Source organism: Giraffa tippelskirchi, chromosome 7, assembly GCF_054371585.1.
Source record: "Giraffa tippelskirchi isolate mGirTip1 chromosome 7, T2T-mGirTip1v1.2.pri, whole genome shotgun sequence".
Classification (NCBI taxonomy): domain Eukaryota; kingdom Metazoa; phylum Chordata; class Mammalia; order Artiodactyla; family Giraffidae; genus Giraffa; species Giraffa tippelskirchi.
The window spans coordinates 8,779,375-8,793,541 of NC_137281.1; the positions used below are offsets into that span (position 1 = coordinate 8,779,375).

General features: G+C 46.6%; 1 protein-coding gene across 4 annotated transcripts; it reads right to left on the reverse strand.

The window, feature by feature from the left end:
• Positions 1–1,757: 1,757 nt before the first annotated feature.
• Positions 1,758–8,474, reverse strand: C5AR2 (complement C5a receptor 2). Of its 4 annotated transcripts, XM_081515515.1 has the most exons (3): positions 7,172–7,259; positions 4,203–4,376; positions 1,758–4,155 (listed from the first exon to the last, which is right to left on the reverse strand). In XM_081515515.1, exons 2-3 carry the CDS (start codon positions 4,331–4,333, stop codon positions 3,348–3,350), a joined length of 939 nt encoding a protein of 312 aa, XP_081371641.1. In that variant the 5' UTR covers positions 4,334–4,376; positions 7,172–7,259; the 3' UTR covers positions 1,758–3,347. The 4 variants fall into 4 exon arrangements, with proteins under 4 accessions (XP_081371641.1, XP_081371639.1, XP_081371638.1 ...); XM_081515513.1 differs by lacking the exon at positions 7,172–7,259 and adding an exon at positions 8,209–8,474 and having other exon boundaries at positions 1,758–4,376; XM_081515512.1 differs by having other exon boundaries at positions 1,758–4,376; positions 7,172–7,484.
• Between the last annotated feature and the right edge of the window lie 5,693 nt (positions 8,475–14,167).

The window sequence follows — 14,167 nt, forward strand, 5'->3', positions numbered from 1 at the left end:
CGTTCTCACGTCCCGCCCCAGCCCACGCGGCGGACAGAGGAACCAATGAGCAGCTGCGAGCACCCAAGGCTCACTCTGCGCCTGCGTACAGAATGATCAGGCCCCGCCTCGCTTTGGGCGGAGCTTCGGGTGACGCTGCGCCCTCTGGGGGCCAGTGGAGGCGTGAGGGTGGAGAGTTGGTCTACCCTGCCTCTGACCAATTGCATCTGTGGGTCGCCTGGACCCGGGGTTTAGCCGAAATAGGACGCTGGCCTGAGCCCAGACACTATCAAAACACGCCCCCCCGTGATTTAGTTATTATAATTCATATTATTAATGTATTAATTATTAATACATTGATGTATTCAGTTCCGTTCAGTCGCTCAGTCGTGTCCTACTCTTTGCGACTTCATGGACTGCAGCACGCCAGTCTTCCCTGTCCATCACCAACTCCCGGAGCTTGCTCAAACTCATGTCCATCGAGTCAGTGATGCTATTCAACCATCTCGTCTTCTGTCGTCCCCTTCTCCTCCTGCCTTCAATCTTTCCCAGCATCAGGGTCTTTACATTAATGTATTATAATTCACAATCATTAATGTAATCTATTCATGTATAATTCACCCTATCAGTTCATTAATGAATAATACAATTCAACGTCCCAGCTTTCTGTCTTGAAGGTCCTATGTTCTCCAGAGACAAACACAGGGATTAGATAGTCGGTGAATGTTGAATGAATGACTACTTGGAGGAGACAAGTGAGTCCTCTTTTGTCCTAGGTGGGTCAGTCATTGCGGCACTGAGCCTCAGTTTCCATAAAACGAGGATAATGCCTACTTTTCAAGATTGTTGGGAAAAACAGATGCAAAAGTGTACATAAGGTATCTAAACTTTTTTCACTATTATACATATAGGTGATTGATAAATGTTAAATCTTTCATTTTTTGTATCCTTCCCATCATTCTCCTTTTTCCTTTGGATAGCGTCATGGTTAAGAAGGTACAGCTTTCATTTCTAGAATCAGTTCTAGGCACTGAATGTACAAAAATGAACAAAACAAAGGAGCTCATATTTTGGTGAGGGAGACAAACACATAGATTAAAATAAATATATAGAATGTCAACAGAACTGCATTTTCTATGGAGAAAACCAAAGCAGGGAAGTGATGCTATTTGGTCCAGTGACAGTCAGAGAAGAGATCTCCCAGAAAGTAGCATTTAGGCAAAGAGCTAAAAACAGTGTTGCAAGCCATGGGGCCCCCTTGGCAAGAGCATTCAAGGTAGAGGAAGCAACAGAGGCAAAGACTGAGATGACCACATAACTTGGAGGGTTCAAGGGTCAGCAAGCAGGCTTGTGTAGTTGGAAGAAGGTTGCAGAACAGTAGGAAATGAGGTGGGAGAGAGGAGGAGGATAGAAGTGAGGACTTTGGCTTCCAATCTGAGTGAAATGGAATCCATGGGCAGAGTTCCATGTGACTTAGATTTTAACAGAGTCCTCTGGCTCCCATGTGGGGAACAGACTACAGGGATTCAAGATAAGAAGAGGGGACCAAGGGGGAGGCTGCCACAATAGATGGCTGTACCAGGATGATGGTGGAGAAGATGGATATTTTAAAATAGAATTTGCAGGGATTGGCTGACAAATTGGCCACGGACCGTGAATATGAGAGAAAGAGAGGCGGCCCAAGGTTCTTGGCCTGAGTGCCTGGAAATACAGAGTTGCCCTCAATTGGGATGGAAAAGAAGCAGGAGGATGGCTGAAAGAGAAAATCCATACTTCTGTTTTGGGCATATTAAATTATTTATTCTACAATGAGTTGGGATGTCAAGTGGGAAGTTGTATGTAACTATTGAACCCTTAGGAAGCAATTAGAACATGGAGGGGTCATTATCAAAAGAAGAAGGGGAAGAAATTGACTAACATCTGCTTAAAATGTACAAAAGAGAACTACAATTTTTTTTAAAACATGAAAATGGGAGAAAGCAAACAACAAATATGAAGTTAGGGAGAAAATAACAAACTACCAATTTTAAGGATTGAGTAGAAAGCTTGAAACTAGTTCTTGGGGAAACTTCTGATTGGAAACCTAAAGAGCTTGATACATTCATACTAAAAATAAACAAAAACAAAAGAGCAAACTTAAGAGCAAAAGGAGGAAGTTACAACAAACCAAAAGCAAGATTATTTTTCATGATCAAGGAACTTCTATGGAAAATTTCTCAGAAAGACTCTAAAAGTTTTCACGAAATTGATTCTTGTTCACAAGAAGTAACGCTGATGCAATAAGAAAGGAAAACAAATTTCAAAAAATACAAAAGACTATTTACAAATGTACAAAGAACTCTCCTAAATGGCACCTAGCCCCAGTGGATTAACAGCAAGATTTCTTCCAACTTTTCATGAAGTTATATAAATTGTCCCAGGACAGGATTCATTTGCTAAGGCAGTTTTGGGCCACACGTGAGAATTCTGGTGGTTTAGTCTCTTAAGTTATGTCCAACTCTTGTGACCCCATGAACTGTAGCCTGCCAGGCTCCTCTGTCCTCTGTCCATGGGATTTCCCAGGTAAGAATACTGGAGTGGGTTGCCATTCCCTTCTCCATGAGAATGCTGAATAAAATATCAAAAAATAAAATATGTGGTGTTGATCTAATATGTGTCCCTGTATCAGATTTTTTTTAAAAAAGCAACAAAAAGATCCCCATCATTGGGTAGCTCACAATCTAGTTGGAAGAAAACAGGGTGTATACAAACATAGTTTGGCTCTTTTTGAAGTTTGGGAAGGGTGGAGGCGAGACAGAAATTAAACTAGCCCAGATGTTGTCCTTGGAAAATTTACAGGTTAGCTGGGAACTTTTGTTCCAGAAACTTGGAGAACAGAATGTTCTGTTCCCCAGGGAAGGGACTGAATCAGGGAGACCTCCCTGGAGAAAGTACTATTTGAAGAAGGCATTGAAGGAAATTTTCAGTGATTAAGAGCATGGATACTAGAGTCAGGTAAACATGGGATCCAATCTCAGCTCTATAATTTCTTTGTTGTGTGATCTGGGGCAAATGACCTCTGGGTTGTTGTAAGAACTACCTTAAAGGAGAAACTATGTGTAAAGTGCTGTCCTGGAGTTACAAAAGTATCACTACTATGTCATTTCAAAGATCTGAGCAGGTGATATTCTAGAGCAACCTTGTCCAATAGAACTTCCTGCAATGATGGAAATGTTTTATATTCGCACTGCACATGGCAGGGTCATAACAAATGTTTGTTGAATGAATAAAAGAATAAATGACAATATCATTAAGCTCCTGGATCCAGCTATGCCTGAAGCCCGTCTTATAAAAGGGGCTAGGAGGATACAAACCGATTTCCCCCTAGCCTACACTTCCATCTCTGAGACCAGGTCATGGCTAGTCGATTTCTTGCTGACCATACTTTGATCCTCACTCTGTGGCTCCTTCAGGGCCCAGCGACATGCAGCTGGCAGAGACTGGCGGAGTTGAGCCTGCCCAAAATAGAGGAAAAGCATGGGATTGAGGCAGCTGTGAGCAAGGGCCAGGCCCACCACCAAGGGTTCAGCCCGCAGGGCCTGGGCCAGGAGGGTGGAGTGTGGGGTGGCCATGGTGAGTATCAGTCCCAGCGTGTGGTAGGGGGCCCAGCAGACAAAAAACCCCACCACGACGGCCAGGCCCAGTGGCCAGTGGCGTCGGGTAGCACGACACAGGAGGGCACCGTGGCAGATGACCACGACCACCAGCGGCCCCAGGAAGCCAAAAATAAACCGGGTGGCCGTCACTGAGTTCTCAGCCATGGTCGAGCCGCCGTAGTCCACCACACACTCCAGCCGGTGTGGGAAATGCTCCTGATGCAGCCGGCGGTAGATGGCCGAGGGCACGGTGAGCAGCAAGGCCAGCCCCCAGCATGCCCCACAGGCTGCCCGCACCCTGCATGCCCGCCTGGCTGTCCCCCACCAGATGGGCCTGAGGGCCAGCAGGCAGAGGTCCGTGCTGAGAGCGGCCAGGAGGAGGACGCCTGCATACATGGACAGCAGAATGACAGAGGGCAGAGTCCGGCAGCCCACCGCCCCGTACAGCCAATGGCCCTTGTGGGCGACCGACACCGCCAGGATGGGGAGAGACAAACAGCAGAGCAGGTCCGCTACGGCCAGTTGGAGGAACCAGATGGCACTGACCCTCTGGTGGGCCTCTTTCCAGGTCACCCAGGCCATCATGGCATTGCCCGGCACCCCCACCAGGAAGACGGCGGCATACAGCAGGAGTGGGGTGGCGTGCAGGAGGTCAGTGGAGATGCAGGAGCCATCCGCGCAGTCCACCGGGAGATCCGGAATGTCGCCGTAATCCCCATATTCGTTGCTGAGAGAAGTGTTCTCCATCCAGGCTGCAGACACCTGGAAAGGCGAGCAATGGTGTGAAAACTCAGAGACGAAAACTCTCAGGCCCTCGGAATCCTAGTGGATAGGAACCCCAGCCCATTAGCATCTTGGAAACCAGGACAGGACAACATTAGAACTCCAGGACAGGATACTATTAGAACTCCAGTGCAGGGCTTCCCTGGTGGCTCAGTGGTAACAAATCCACCTGCCAATGCAGGAGACACGGGTTCGATCCTTGGTGCGGGAAGATCTCACGTGCCGCGGAGCAACTAATCCCATGCTCCACAACTATTGAGCCTGTCTGTGCTCTAAGCCCAGAAGCCACAATTACTGAGCCCATGATCTGCAACAAGAGAAGCCACTGCAATGAGAAGCCGGGGCCCCGAAACTGAAAAGTAGCCTCCACTCACAGCAACTAGAGAAAAACCTGCATAGCAACAAAGACTGAACACAGTCAAAATAAATAAATAAAACTATAAGAAAAAAAGAACTCCAGCACATTAGAATCTTGGAATTCTAAAATGTTACAGTGGTAGAACCCCAGCTTATTAACGTCTTGGAATTCTAGAATATTACCATGTTAGAATTCTAACATGCTAAAAATCTTAGAATTCCAAAATACTAAATTCTTAGAATTTAGTAGCTAGCTATCCCTTTATTGCTTGGAATTCTAGACCAGCCCTGTCCAATCGAACTTTCAATGTTGATGGAAATAGTCCATATCTGTGGTCCAATACAGTAACTGCCAGCCACATGTGGCTACCGAGTATTTGAAATGGGAACCAGGGTGACTGAGGAACTAAACTTTCTATCTTATTCCATTTTCATTGATTTAAATAGCTACACGTGACTAGTGGCTCTAGTGAAGTTCTAGAGCATTGAACACTAGCCAGTTAGCAAACTGGAACTCTAGAATCTAAACTATTGGAACTTGAATATTCATCAAGATGAAAGTGAATGTCAAAGTGTTAATCACTCAGTCATGTCCGACTCAGTGTGACCCCATGGATGGCATGTAGCCTGCCAGGCTCCTCTGTCTGTGGAATTCTCCAGACAAGAATACTGGAGTGGGCTGCCATTCCCTTCTCCAGGGGATCTTCTCAACCCAGGGATCGAACCCAGGTCTCCCGCATTACAAGGAATTTTTAATTCCTTATAGTGGAATTTTAAATGAGGGGTCAAGGAAGGCCTCTCTGAAAAGGTGACATTTGAGCAAAACCAGAAAGGAAGGGATGGAGGGCAGGAGGAGAAGGGGGTTGGGGACAGAGGACGAGATGGTTGGATGACATCATCGACTCAATGGACATGAGTTTGAGCAGACTCTGGGAGGGACTGAAGGACAAGGAAGCCTGGCGGGCTGCAGTCCATGGGGTCGAAAAGAGTTGGACAGGGACTGAACAGCAGCAACAAGAAAGGAGAAGGTGGTGATCTGGGAGACCTGAATCCCAGGCAGAGGAAAGAGCCAATGCACAATGCCCTAAGGCGGGAACATGATGGTACACGTTAGAACTCCATCTCCCGTGGAATAGATGGGAGGTAAAAACAGAGATATCAGTGCCTGCGTAGGTACTGTAAGCTCTTCATCTTTTATTCTGCAGGAGATGGGAGCCATGGGAAGGTGCTGAGAAGAGAAATGACATTGTCTACCACAGCAATGAGAATCATAACTACAACCCAGGTCTCCCGTGTTGCAGGCAGACTCTTTACCATCTGAGCCACCAGGAAATCCCCTTTTATTATTATTATTATTATTAAGCACTATCTAGCGAGTACTTTGTGTTCTGTGCCAGGCATTGCTCCAAGCCTCTTTACATATTCTATCATTTAGTCCTTATAACAACCCTCTGATTTTCACACATTGTTAGACCCATTCTGTAGACAAGAAAACTGAAGCCATAGGGAAATTAAGGAACTTACCGAAGGTGACTCAGCTAAGCAAGTAACAGAGCTGCGTTTTAAACTGTGTTAGTTAGTCCCACTCTGAAACTCCAGGCCCTAGAACATCATCATCCAAAAGTCTTAGGTTCGGGAGAGTTGGAAGGCCAGACAGCCAGTGACCCTGAGCAGCCCTGGCCTCTGTGACTCTGAGTGCACAGTTTCAGCCGCCTCTCTCTCTGGGTTTCCTCATCTGAGAAGCTAGTCACCTCCGTGACTAGCTGATGCGCCTACCTCACCAGTTTGGGGAGGCTTTGAAGAGTCAATATGTGTAAAGCTTGTGGCACAGATCAAGGGCTCAGGTAGAAAACAGACTCGTCCGCATGATGTCATAATAACCTGACCCTGCGGTTCTCTGCTGACTCTTTTGGGCTAACTGGCCCTCCGCAGGGCATCAGCTGGAGTTGATGCAACAGGAAGGGCAGAAGGGAAGTTGGGGCACTCCTCCTCCCCCTCCCCCCTCCTCCGTGCCAAGCAGCTACCAAAAGGCCAAGCCATTGTGTGTGTGTATGTGAAGTTTGGCACTTTGCTTTCATATTATTTTCATCTCTAAAATGAAGCCATGTGCAGGCTTTAAAAATTCAAACCCTCCGGACTTCCCTGGTGGTCCAGTGGTTAAGACTGGGCACTTCTTCATCAGGGGGCAAGAGTTCAATCCCTGGTTGGGGAACTAAGATCCCACCCACGCTATACAGCGTGGCCAAAAAAAAAAAATAGAAGTGCAGAATCTCAGGCCCCTCCCCAGACCTACCAAATCAAAATCTGCATTTCAACAGGATAAAAATTCAAGCCCTCACCAGCTGTGTGGCTTTGGGCAAGCTACCGAACCTGTGTCTCAGCTTCCTCGTCTGCAAAAATGAGAACAACAGACTCACCTTAGAGGGTGTTAGGAGAATTCATCAACTTAATAGGCACAAAGAGCTGAGCACGGCGCCTCGTCCACCGTGAACTTTAGACGTGTGTTGGCCGCTGGGTCCCAGATCCACATGTACCCTCTCCCAACACCCTGAGACTCCACCCTTCCTGGCTTTCCCCGGTTCAAATGTGAGTTTTCTCTGTGTAAGCAACTCAGTCAATGGTATTTCCCTTTTAACACATTAAACAGAAATCCAAACACTCCCTGTGCCGTTGCTTAATCTTTTCCATTTAATGTGTCTCAGATCTACTTTCCCTACCTGGACACAAATCAACTCCTTTCTTCACAATAAGGTCAAAATCAATCCACGGGCTGGGCGTGTCAAGCTTATTAACCAGCCACAGACTAAAGGACATTTAAGGAGCATCATGGGTAGCGTTATTATCTCCTGATTTTATACATCAAATAAATTATATTTCTATATTTATACCTATGTGTGTGCTTATATGCTTAGTCACTCAGTCATGTCTGATTCTTTGCGACCCCGTGGACTGCAGCTGCCAGGCTCCTTTGTCCATGGCGATTCTCCAGAGAAGAATACTGGAATGGGTTGCCAAGCCCTCCTCCAAAGGGTCTTCCCAATCCAGGGATCGAACCCAGGTCTCCTGCATGGCAGGCAGATTCTTTACTGACTGAGCCACCAGGGAAGCCCAAGAACACTGGAGTGGGTAGCCTAACTCTTCTCCAGGGGATCTTCCCAGCCCAGAAATCGAACTGGGGTCTCCTGCATTGCAGGAGGATTTTTTACCAACTGAGTTACCAAGGAAGCCCACCTGAGTGTGATAATATTAATATATGGGGAGCCCCTGACAGAAGCTTTCTGTTGACCTGCCCGAGTAAATTCCAAGAATCTGGGATTCCGATGAGGATTCCATTGCGATGGTATTAAGATTCCACTCCTGAAATTCTAGTTCTGATTCCCAGATGCTGAAAATAATGAGTCTATAAGACCAGGATTGGGAAAACGCCCCCCTCCCTTCTTCCCTCCATCCTTACCGTCTCTTGAGGGATGGTCCCCAGTTTGGCCAGATGCCACGGGGAAGCAAGATCCAGGCCAACAGCCAAGACCCGGGAAGTCTGAAGTCTCTCCCCACCGCGTCTGGCAGCTAGTGGATTCCTGCAAGCCGGTTCCCGGAGCTCCTAGGGGACTCCGCTGGGCACTGTCACCTCATAGGTCCCAGCCAACGCTCTTAAGCAGGGAAAAACAGAATTGGCCTTTTCCTATTCCAGCTAGTGTCTGTCCTGGATTCTTCCCATGACTCACACATCCCAAAATTACCAGACAGTGGGCAAAGGTGGGTGGGGAGCTGACCCAGCATCCCCAGCACCAATCTCCATGTCACCAGCTTCCTGGAAGCCAGATCTACATGTGGTTTGACCTTTGGGGCCTGGGGGTCTTGGCCTAGACTCACTGTCCCAGCAGGGCCCTCTGAGGTCTTCCGCACCAAGTGCCCACAGCCCACTACCCCCACCCCCTCCCGGACTCCAACTCAACCCTTCCCCTCCCTTCTGCCCTCTGCAGAGCCTTGAAGACCAGTAGACCTCCCGCCTCCCACGTTCTGAGGAAGACAGCTCAAGGTCACAGCCTCCAGTAAAAGGCCAAGGGTGCCCAGCACAAGGCCTGAGGCTTCAGAGGCAGACAAAACATAAGCAAGTCCTATCTGCTCTGTGGGCCTCTGTTTTCCCTCTTTAAAATGGGAAGATTTGGGCGACTTCCCTGGTGGTTCAGTGGTTAGAATACTGCACTTTCACTTTCGAGGTTCGAGGTTCGATCCTGGGTCAGGGATCTAAGATCCTACAAGCTGCACAACTTGGCCAAAAGCTTAACAAATAATAATAATAAATAAAATGGAAAGATTTTGAGTATAGTGGTTCCTAACCTCCCTCCCACCGTAGCATAGAGTCTGAGAACATGGACTCTCTGAGAGCCAGAGCAATAGGATACATATTCTAGGTTTCCCATTGGCGAGTTTCTCGGGCCTCAACCCTTCTGAGTCTCAACTTCCTCATCTGTGAAATGGACATTTTAGCTATGAACTTTAGGTAGATGAAGAAATTTAAAATACACACAATAGTGCCTGGCACACAGGAGATGCTGTGTACACATGTGTTAAATTAGCAACAATAAAAAGCATATGCTATCAATTCTTAAAACCTACAATTTAGGGAGAAAGGCTTAGCAGGAGGAAGTGACCCTTATTCCAGCCTCAGAACCCTTTATTCAGTGGTTTTGGTGCTTGCACCACTGTGTGCGTGCTTCAGAGGTTGAAGGGATATATTTATACATTTCTTTTGTTGTTGTTTGGAGAAGAAACTCCCATTGGTAGCGGAAGTTGTTTTGGGGTCAAGAGACAGTAACTCGCAGTGTGAGCGGGGGTGTCTCTGAGCGACCCAGTCTTGGCTGAGCCTGGCCCCAGACCACCTTCTCCCACCACCTTCGTCCCCCACATCCCGCCAGCCCTAAGCCCTCCGTGGGAACCCGCCCTGGTCAGAAAGAAAAACTAACATGGGAGAAGTCCCAGGGGGTGGGGGCAGGTATGGGAGGGGACACTGTCCTTTATCAGCTCAAACCTCCTCTGATCTTGAGGTTACAGAGTGTATTTCTCAGATCACTTAAACTCCTTGGTCACCGAGTCCCAGACAACTGTTTCTCAGATTCTGGGAAGCTAAGGTTTGCTGGTGTCTCTGGAGCTGGAGGTTCTTATCTGGGGATCTGGGGGATGCTGTGAACGGAGACAGGTACACAGATGTTATAAAAAGTGGGGGGGGTCATTTAGGGAGTGGGGTTCCTTTTACAGATGCCCTATGAGACGCTGAGTATCGGCCCCTCAACACTGGTTACAATGAGGACATCCTAGAAGTCTGATTCTTTGTGGCCTCATAGACTGTAGCTAGCCAGACTCATCTGGAATTTTCCAGGCACGAATACTGCAGTGGGTTGCCATACCCTCCTGACCCAGGGATGGAACCTTCATCTCTTAAGTCTCCTGCATTGGGCGGCAGATTCTTTACCCTTAGCGCCATCTGGGAAGCCGTCTAGAAGTTTATTCAATTCACCCATATGAAATTTGTCATTTTTTTGTGAGTCATAATAGTTGAAGTCTGGCAAATCTGTGGCAATGGAAAGCAGATTAGTGATGGCCAGAAGGGGCCAGAAGTGAGGGGAAGGGGGGATGTGAATGGAAAGTTACTGCTTAATGGATTCTTCCTTTTGGGGTGATGAAAATGTTCTAGACGGACTTCCCTGGTGGTCCAGGGATTTAGACTCCATGCTCCCCATGCAGGGGGCGCGAGTTCAATCCCTGATCAGGGAACAAGATCCCACATGCTGCACAGTATGACCAAATATCTATAATTTTAAATATAAAATGTGTTTTTTTTTTAAAAAAGAAAGTGTTCTGGAACTAGTTACAGATAGTAGTCTGTTACAAATAATACTAGTTAGAAATAGTCAGAGTTGCACAACATTGTGGATGTACTGAATGTTACTAATGGTGAGTTTTACATTATGCATATCATACCTTTTTTTAAAAAAATAAAAAGCTGTTATACTCCCTCACTCCAAAATAGGATGAAGTCTGCTAATTTCATAAAGTTCAGCCTAATGGGACTTCTCTGGTGGTTCAGTCGGTAAAGAATCCACCTGCAAAATGCAGGAGACCAGGGTTCTATCCCCAGGTCCGTTAGATCCCCTAAAGAAGGAAATGAAAACCCACTCCAGTATTCTTGGTTGGAGAATCCCATGGAGAGAAGACCCTGGTGGGCTACAGTCCATAGGGTCACAAGAGTCAAACATAACTTAGCTCTTAAACCACCACCATGGGCTAATAGAATTCCAGAAGCCCAAAAGGGTGAGTGGCCCAGGTGGAGAAACCAGTCTCTTCTGAACAATATATATTATTACAAGATATCTGATGCATGAAAAAGAGTGCCTGTAATGTGTGAAGTAAAAAGTACAACAAATAAGCAGCTGTAAAAATCACCATCCAGCTCAGAATCTGAATTTCTAGATCAAGAGTAAATTTTTTGGTGAGGGAACTGAAAGTAAGTATGTTAGTTTTTGCTGGTCAAGAGGTCATTCATACTCTGGTAAAATGAAAGTGGCCACAGATTGACTGGCATGGCTGTGTTCCAATAAAACTTTATTCACAAAAACAAGCGATGTGCAGGATTTGGTCCACAGGCTGGAGTTTGTTGATGCCTGAGCTAGGTCAAAGACGCTGAAGCCTAAATTGTTGAAATCACAGACTCTTAGAACGTTGGAATCACAGGCTATTTGACTTAAGGGATCCTACAATGTTACCCACAGACTATTTGAATCACAAGATTCTAGAATGTCACAGCAGAATCTTCGCAAGTTAGAAGTACAAACTCCAGCAGTTAGATGTTAGAATTTTGTAGATGATCTGAACATTAATCAAGGAATTATAGCCCTGAGTTGTCCAATATGGTAGCCACTGGCCGCATGAGATTGCTGAGCATTTAAAATGAGGTGGATCTGAAATGAGAGCTGCTGTGGGTGAAAACTACATACCAGATTTCAAAGACTTGGTGCGAAGAAAACCAAAGAATGTGAACTCTCTCAATGACTTTTTGTACCGATCATATTTTGAAATGATAGTACTTGGAATATATTCGGTTCAACAAAATATAGCATTCAATTATTTTACCTGATTCTTTTTGTTTCTCTTTGCTTGTCTCTTGCTTGGTTGCTGAAAAAATCTAAAATTATGTGTGTGGTTCACGTCATATTCCTATCGGACAACACGAATCTGAAGTCATACCAGCCTGGAGGTTGGAGATGGGGTACTTGAGAAGGTCACGTGGCCCAGATGCAGGGGGGTAGGGAGCTCTGCCCTCCAGGGCTTGGGGAGTCAGTCAGATCTGAGCAACAGGAGGGGGCATGACGGGGGTGAGGGGTGTAGGTAGGAACACAGCCAACTCAGCCAAACCCATCCTCTACTTCCCTTCCCCGTCACTTCTTCTTTGGTACTTGTTGACCCAGCAGATTCCCTGGGCTCCTGATTTCACAATCGCCTAGCCGGTCAACCCACTTCCTTCCTGGGCAGTGCTGATCAACACCAGGCCTTGGAAAAGCCACCTGGATCCCACATGTTGGGATCCAAGTGTTTCTAGAAGACCACTGTGAGGCCCAGCTTCTGGGAAGCGCCTCATCTCCAAGTCAGGGTGAAGGAAAAGATCCCACTGCCTATAGCCTATTCTCCCAACCTCCAAAAGCCTGAGGGTGGCCAGGAAGAGGGATGAAGCACAGGGATGGGAAGATGGGAGGAGGAAGAAATCAGGGAGGGCTTCCTGTAGGAGGCTGCACCCTGAAGGAAGGTAGAACAGCAACAGGGGTGGTCTTTTAAAAACAGACCAGGCAGCCGAGAGACCAGGCAGGAGAAAAGGTAAGGACCCAAGTGGCAGAGGGTGGAGGGCTTGAACCAGGCAAGATGTGGAATGGGAAGAGGGTGGCTTCCAGAGTGGGTCCCAAGTGAGGTTTGGTGACTATATGGACCGTGGGGGCATGCCCTTGAGTTGGGGATGAAAAGGGAGGGGGAAGTTTGGGAGAAGACGCTGAGATCTTTTTGAGTGAAGTAGATGTAGCGGCCAGACCCTGAAGAGAGCGAGAGAGCTGGGAAGGTACTGGATGACATCACAAAAGTAAGGTGCATGTTCAAGAGAACTCTAGAAAGCCAACATTTAAGGGCAGAAGAAGAAAGTCTGTAGAAGAGGCGGAGAAAGATGCTGAAAGTGAGAGGTTAACCAGCCTGCCTGGAACAAGCCAGGGAGGGGTCCAAGTGGCTGGGAGGAAGGTGGAAGGAGGCATGTGGGCTGTCCAGGTAGAAAGGACCTCTAAGGTCACAAGCATCTTTATGGGGGTACCAGAGCAGAAGGTAGCTGGGGCTCAGCTCTTCCCCCAACAACCTTGCGGCCAGAGGGTCAGTATGGGTACCAAAATTTACTATCAAAACCCACACACAAACTTTTCTGGAAGTCCTGCAGAGCACCTGTTACTCCAGGTGCTCAGACAGCATCTTCGAATAAAATCGTCCCCAGGGCAGACATGACAACATGGTAATAGCAGGATTCAGCTACAGTTCCCATCAAAATCAGACAACATCCATGCCCAGGGCCCCATGCTGAGGCTGTTCCCTAGACTCAGCCAGCTCTTACAAAGAGGAAGAAGGAGCTGATATCTACGTGATTGTCGTATTCAGGGGCCACCACCTCTGTGTGGCTCCCTGGGCACTTGAAATATGCTAGCCTGAATGGAGATGTAGTATGAGTGTAACTCACACCCAGGATTTTGAAGACTTATAATAATTTATTACATGTCACATGTAATATGATACATGTGAAAAAAAAAAAGTAAATTGGTACAGCCACTATGAAGAACAGTGTGGAGTTTCCTTAAAAGAAAGAAAGAAACCTGAAATTAGAATTGCCATATGACCCAGCAATCCCACTTCTAGGCATATGTCTGGAGAAAACTCTACTTCGAAAAGACATATGGACCCTAATGTTCATAACAAAAGTGTTCACAAAAGTCAAGACATGGAAGTCACCTAAAGGTCTGTTGACAGATGAATGGATAAAGAATATGTGGTATATAAATAGATATATTGGGATATTACTCAGTCATAAAAAAGAATGAAATAAAGCCATTTGCAGCAACATGGATGGACCTAGAGATGATCATACTAAGTGAAGTAAATCAGAGAGAGAAATACAAGTATCATATGACAGCACTTACATGTGGAACCAACAAAAACCATACAAATGAACTTATTTACAAAACAAAAATAGACTCACAAGCAAAGAAAACAAATTTATGGTTGCCAAAAAGGATAGCAGGGCACAGAGGAGAGAGATAAATTAGGAGTTTGGGATTAACATATACACGTGAGTGCATATGTATTCATGTCCAACTCTTTGCCACGCCACGGACTAT

Bases quoted from the DNA above. Each gene is read 5' to 3' on its own strand.
- C5AR2 (XM_081515513.1), bottom strand. From the start codon at position 4,361: ATGGAGAACACTTCTCTCAGCAACGAATATGGGGATTACGGCGACATT.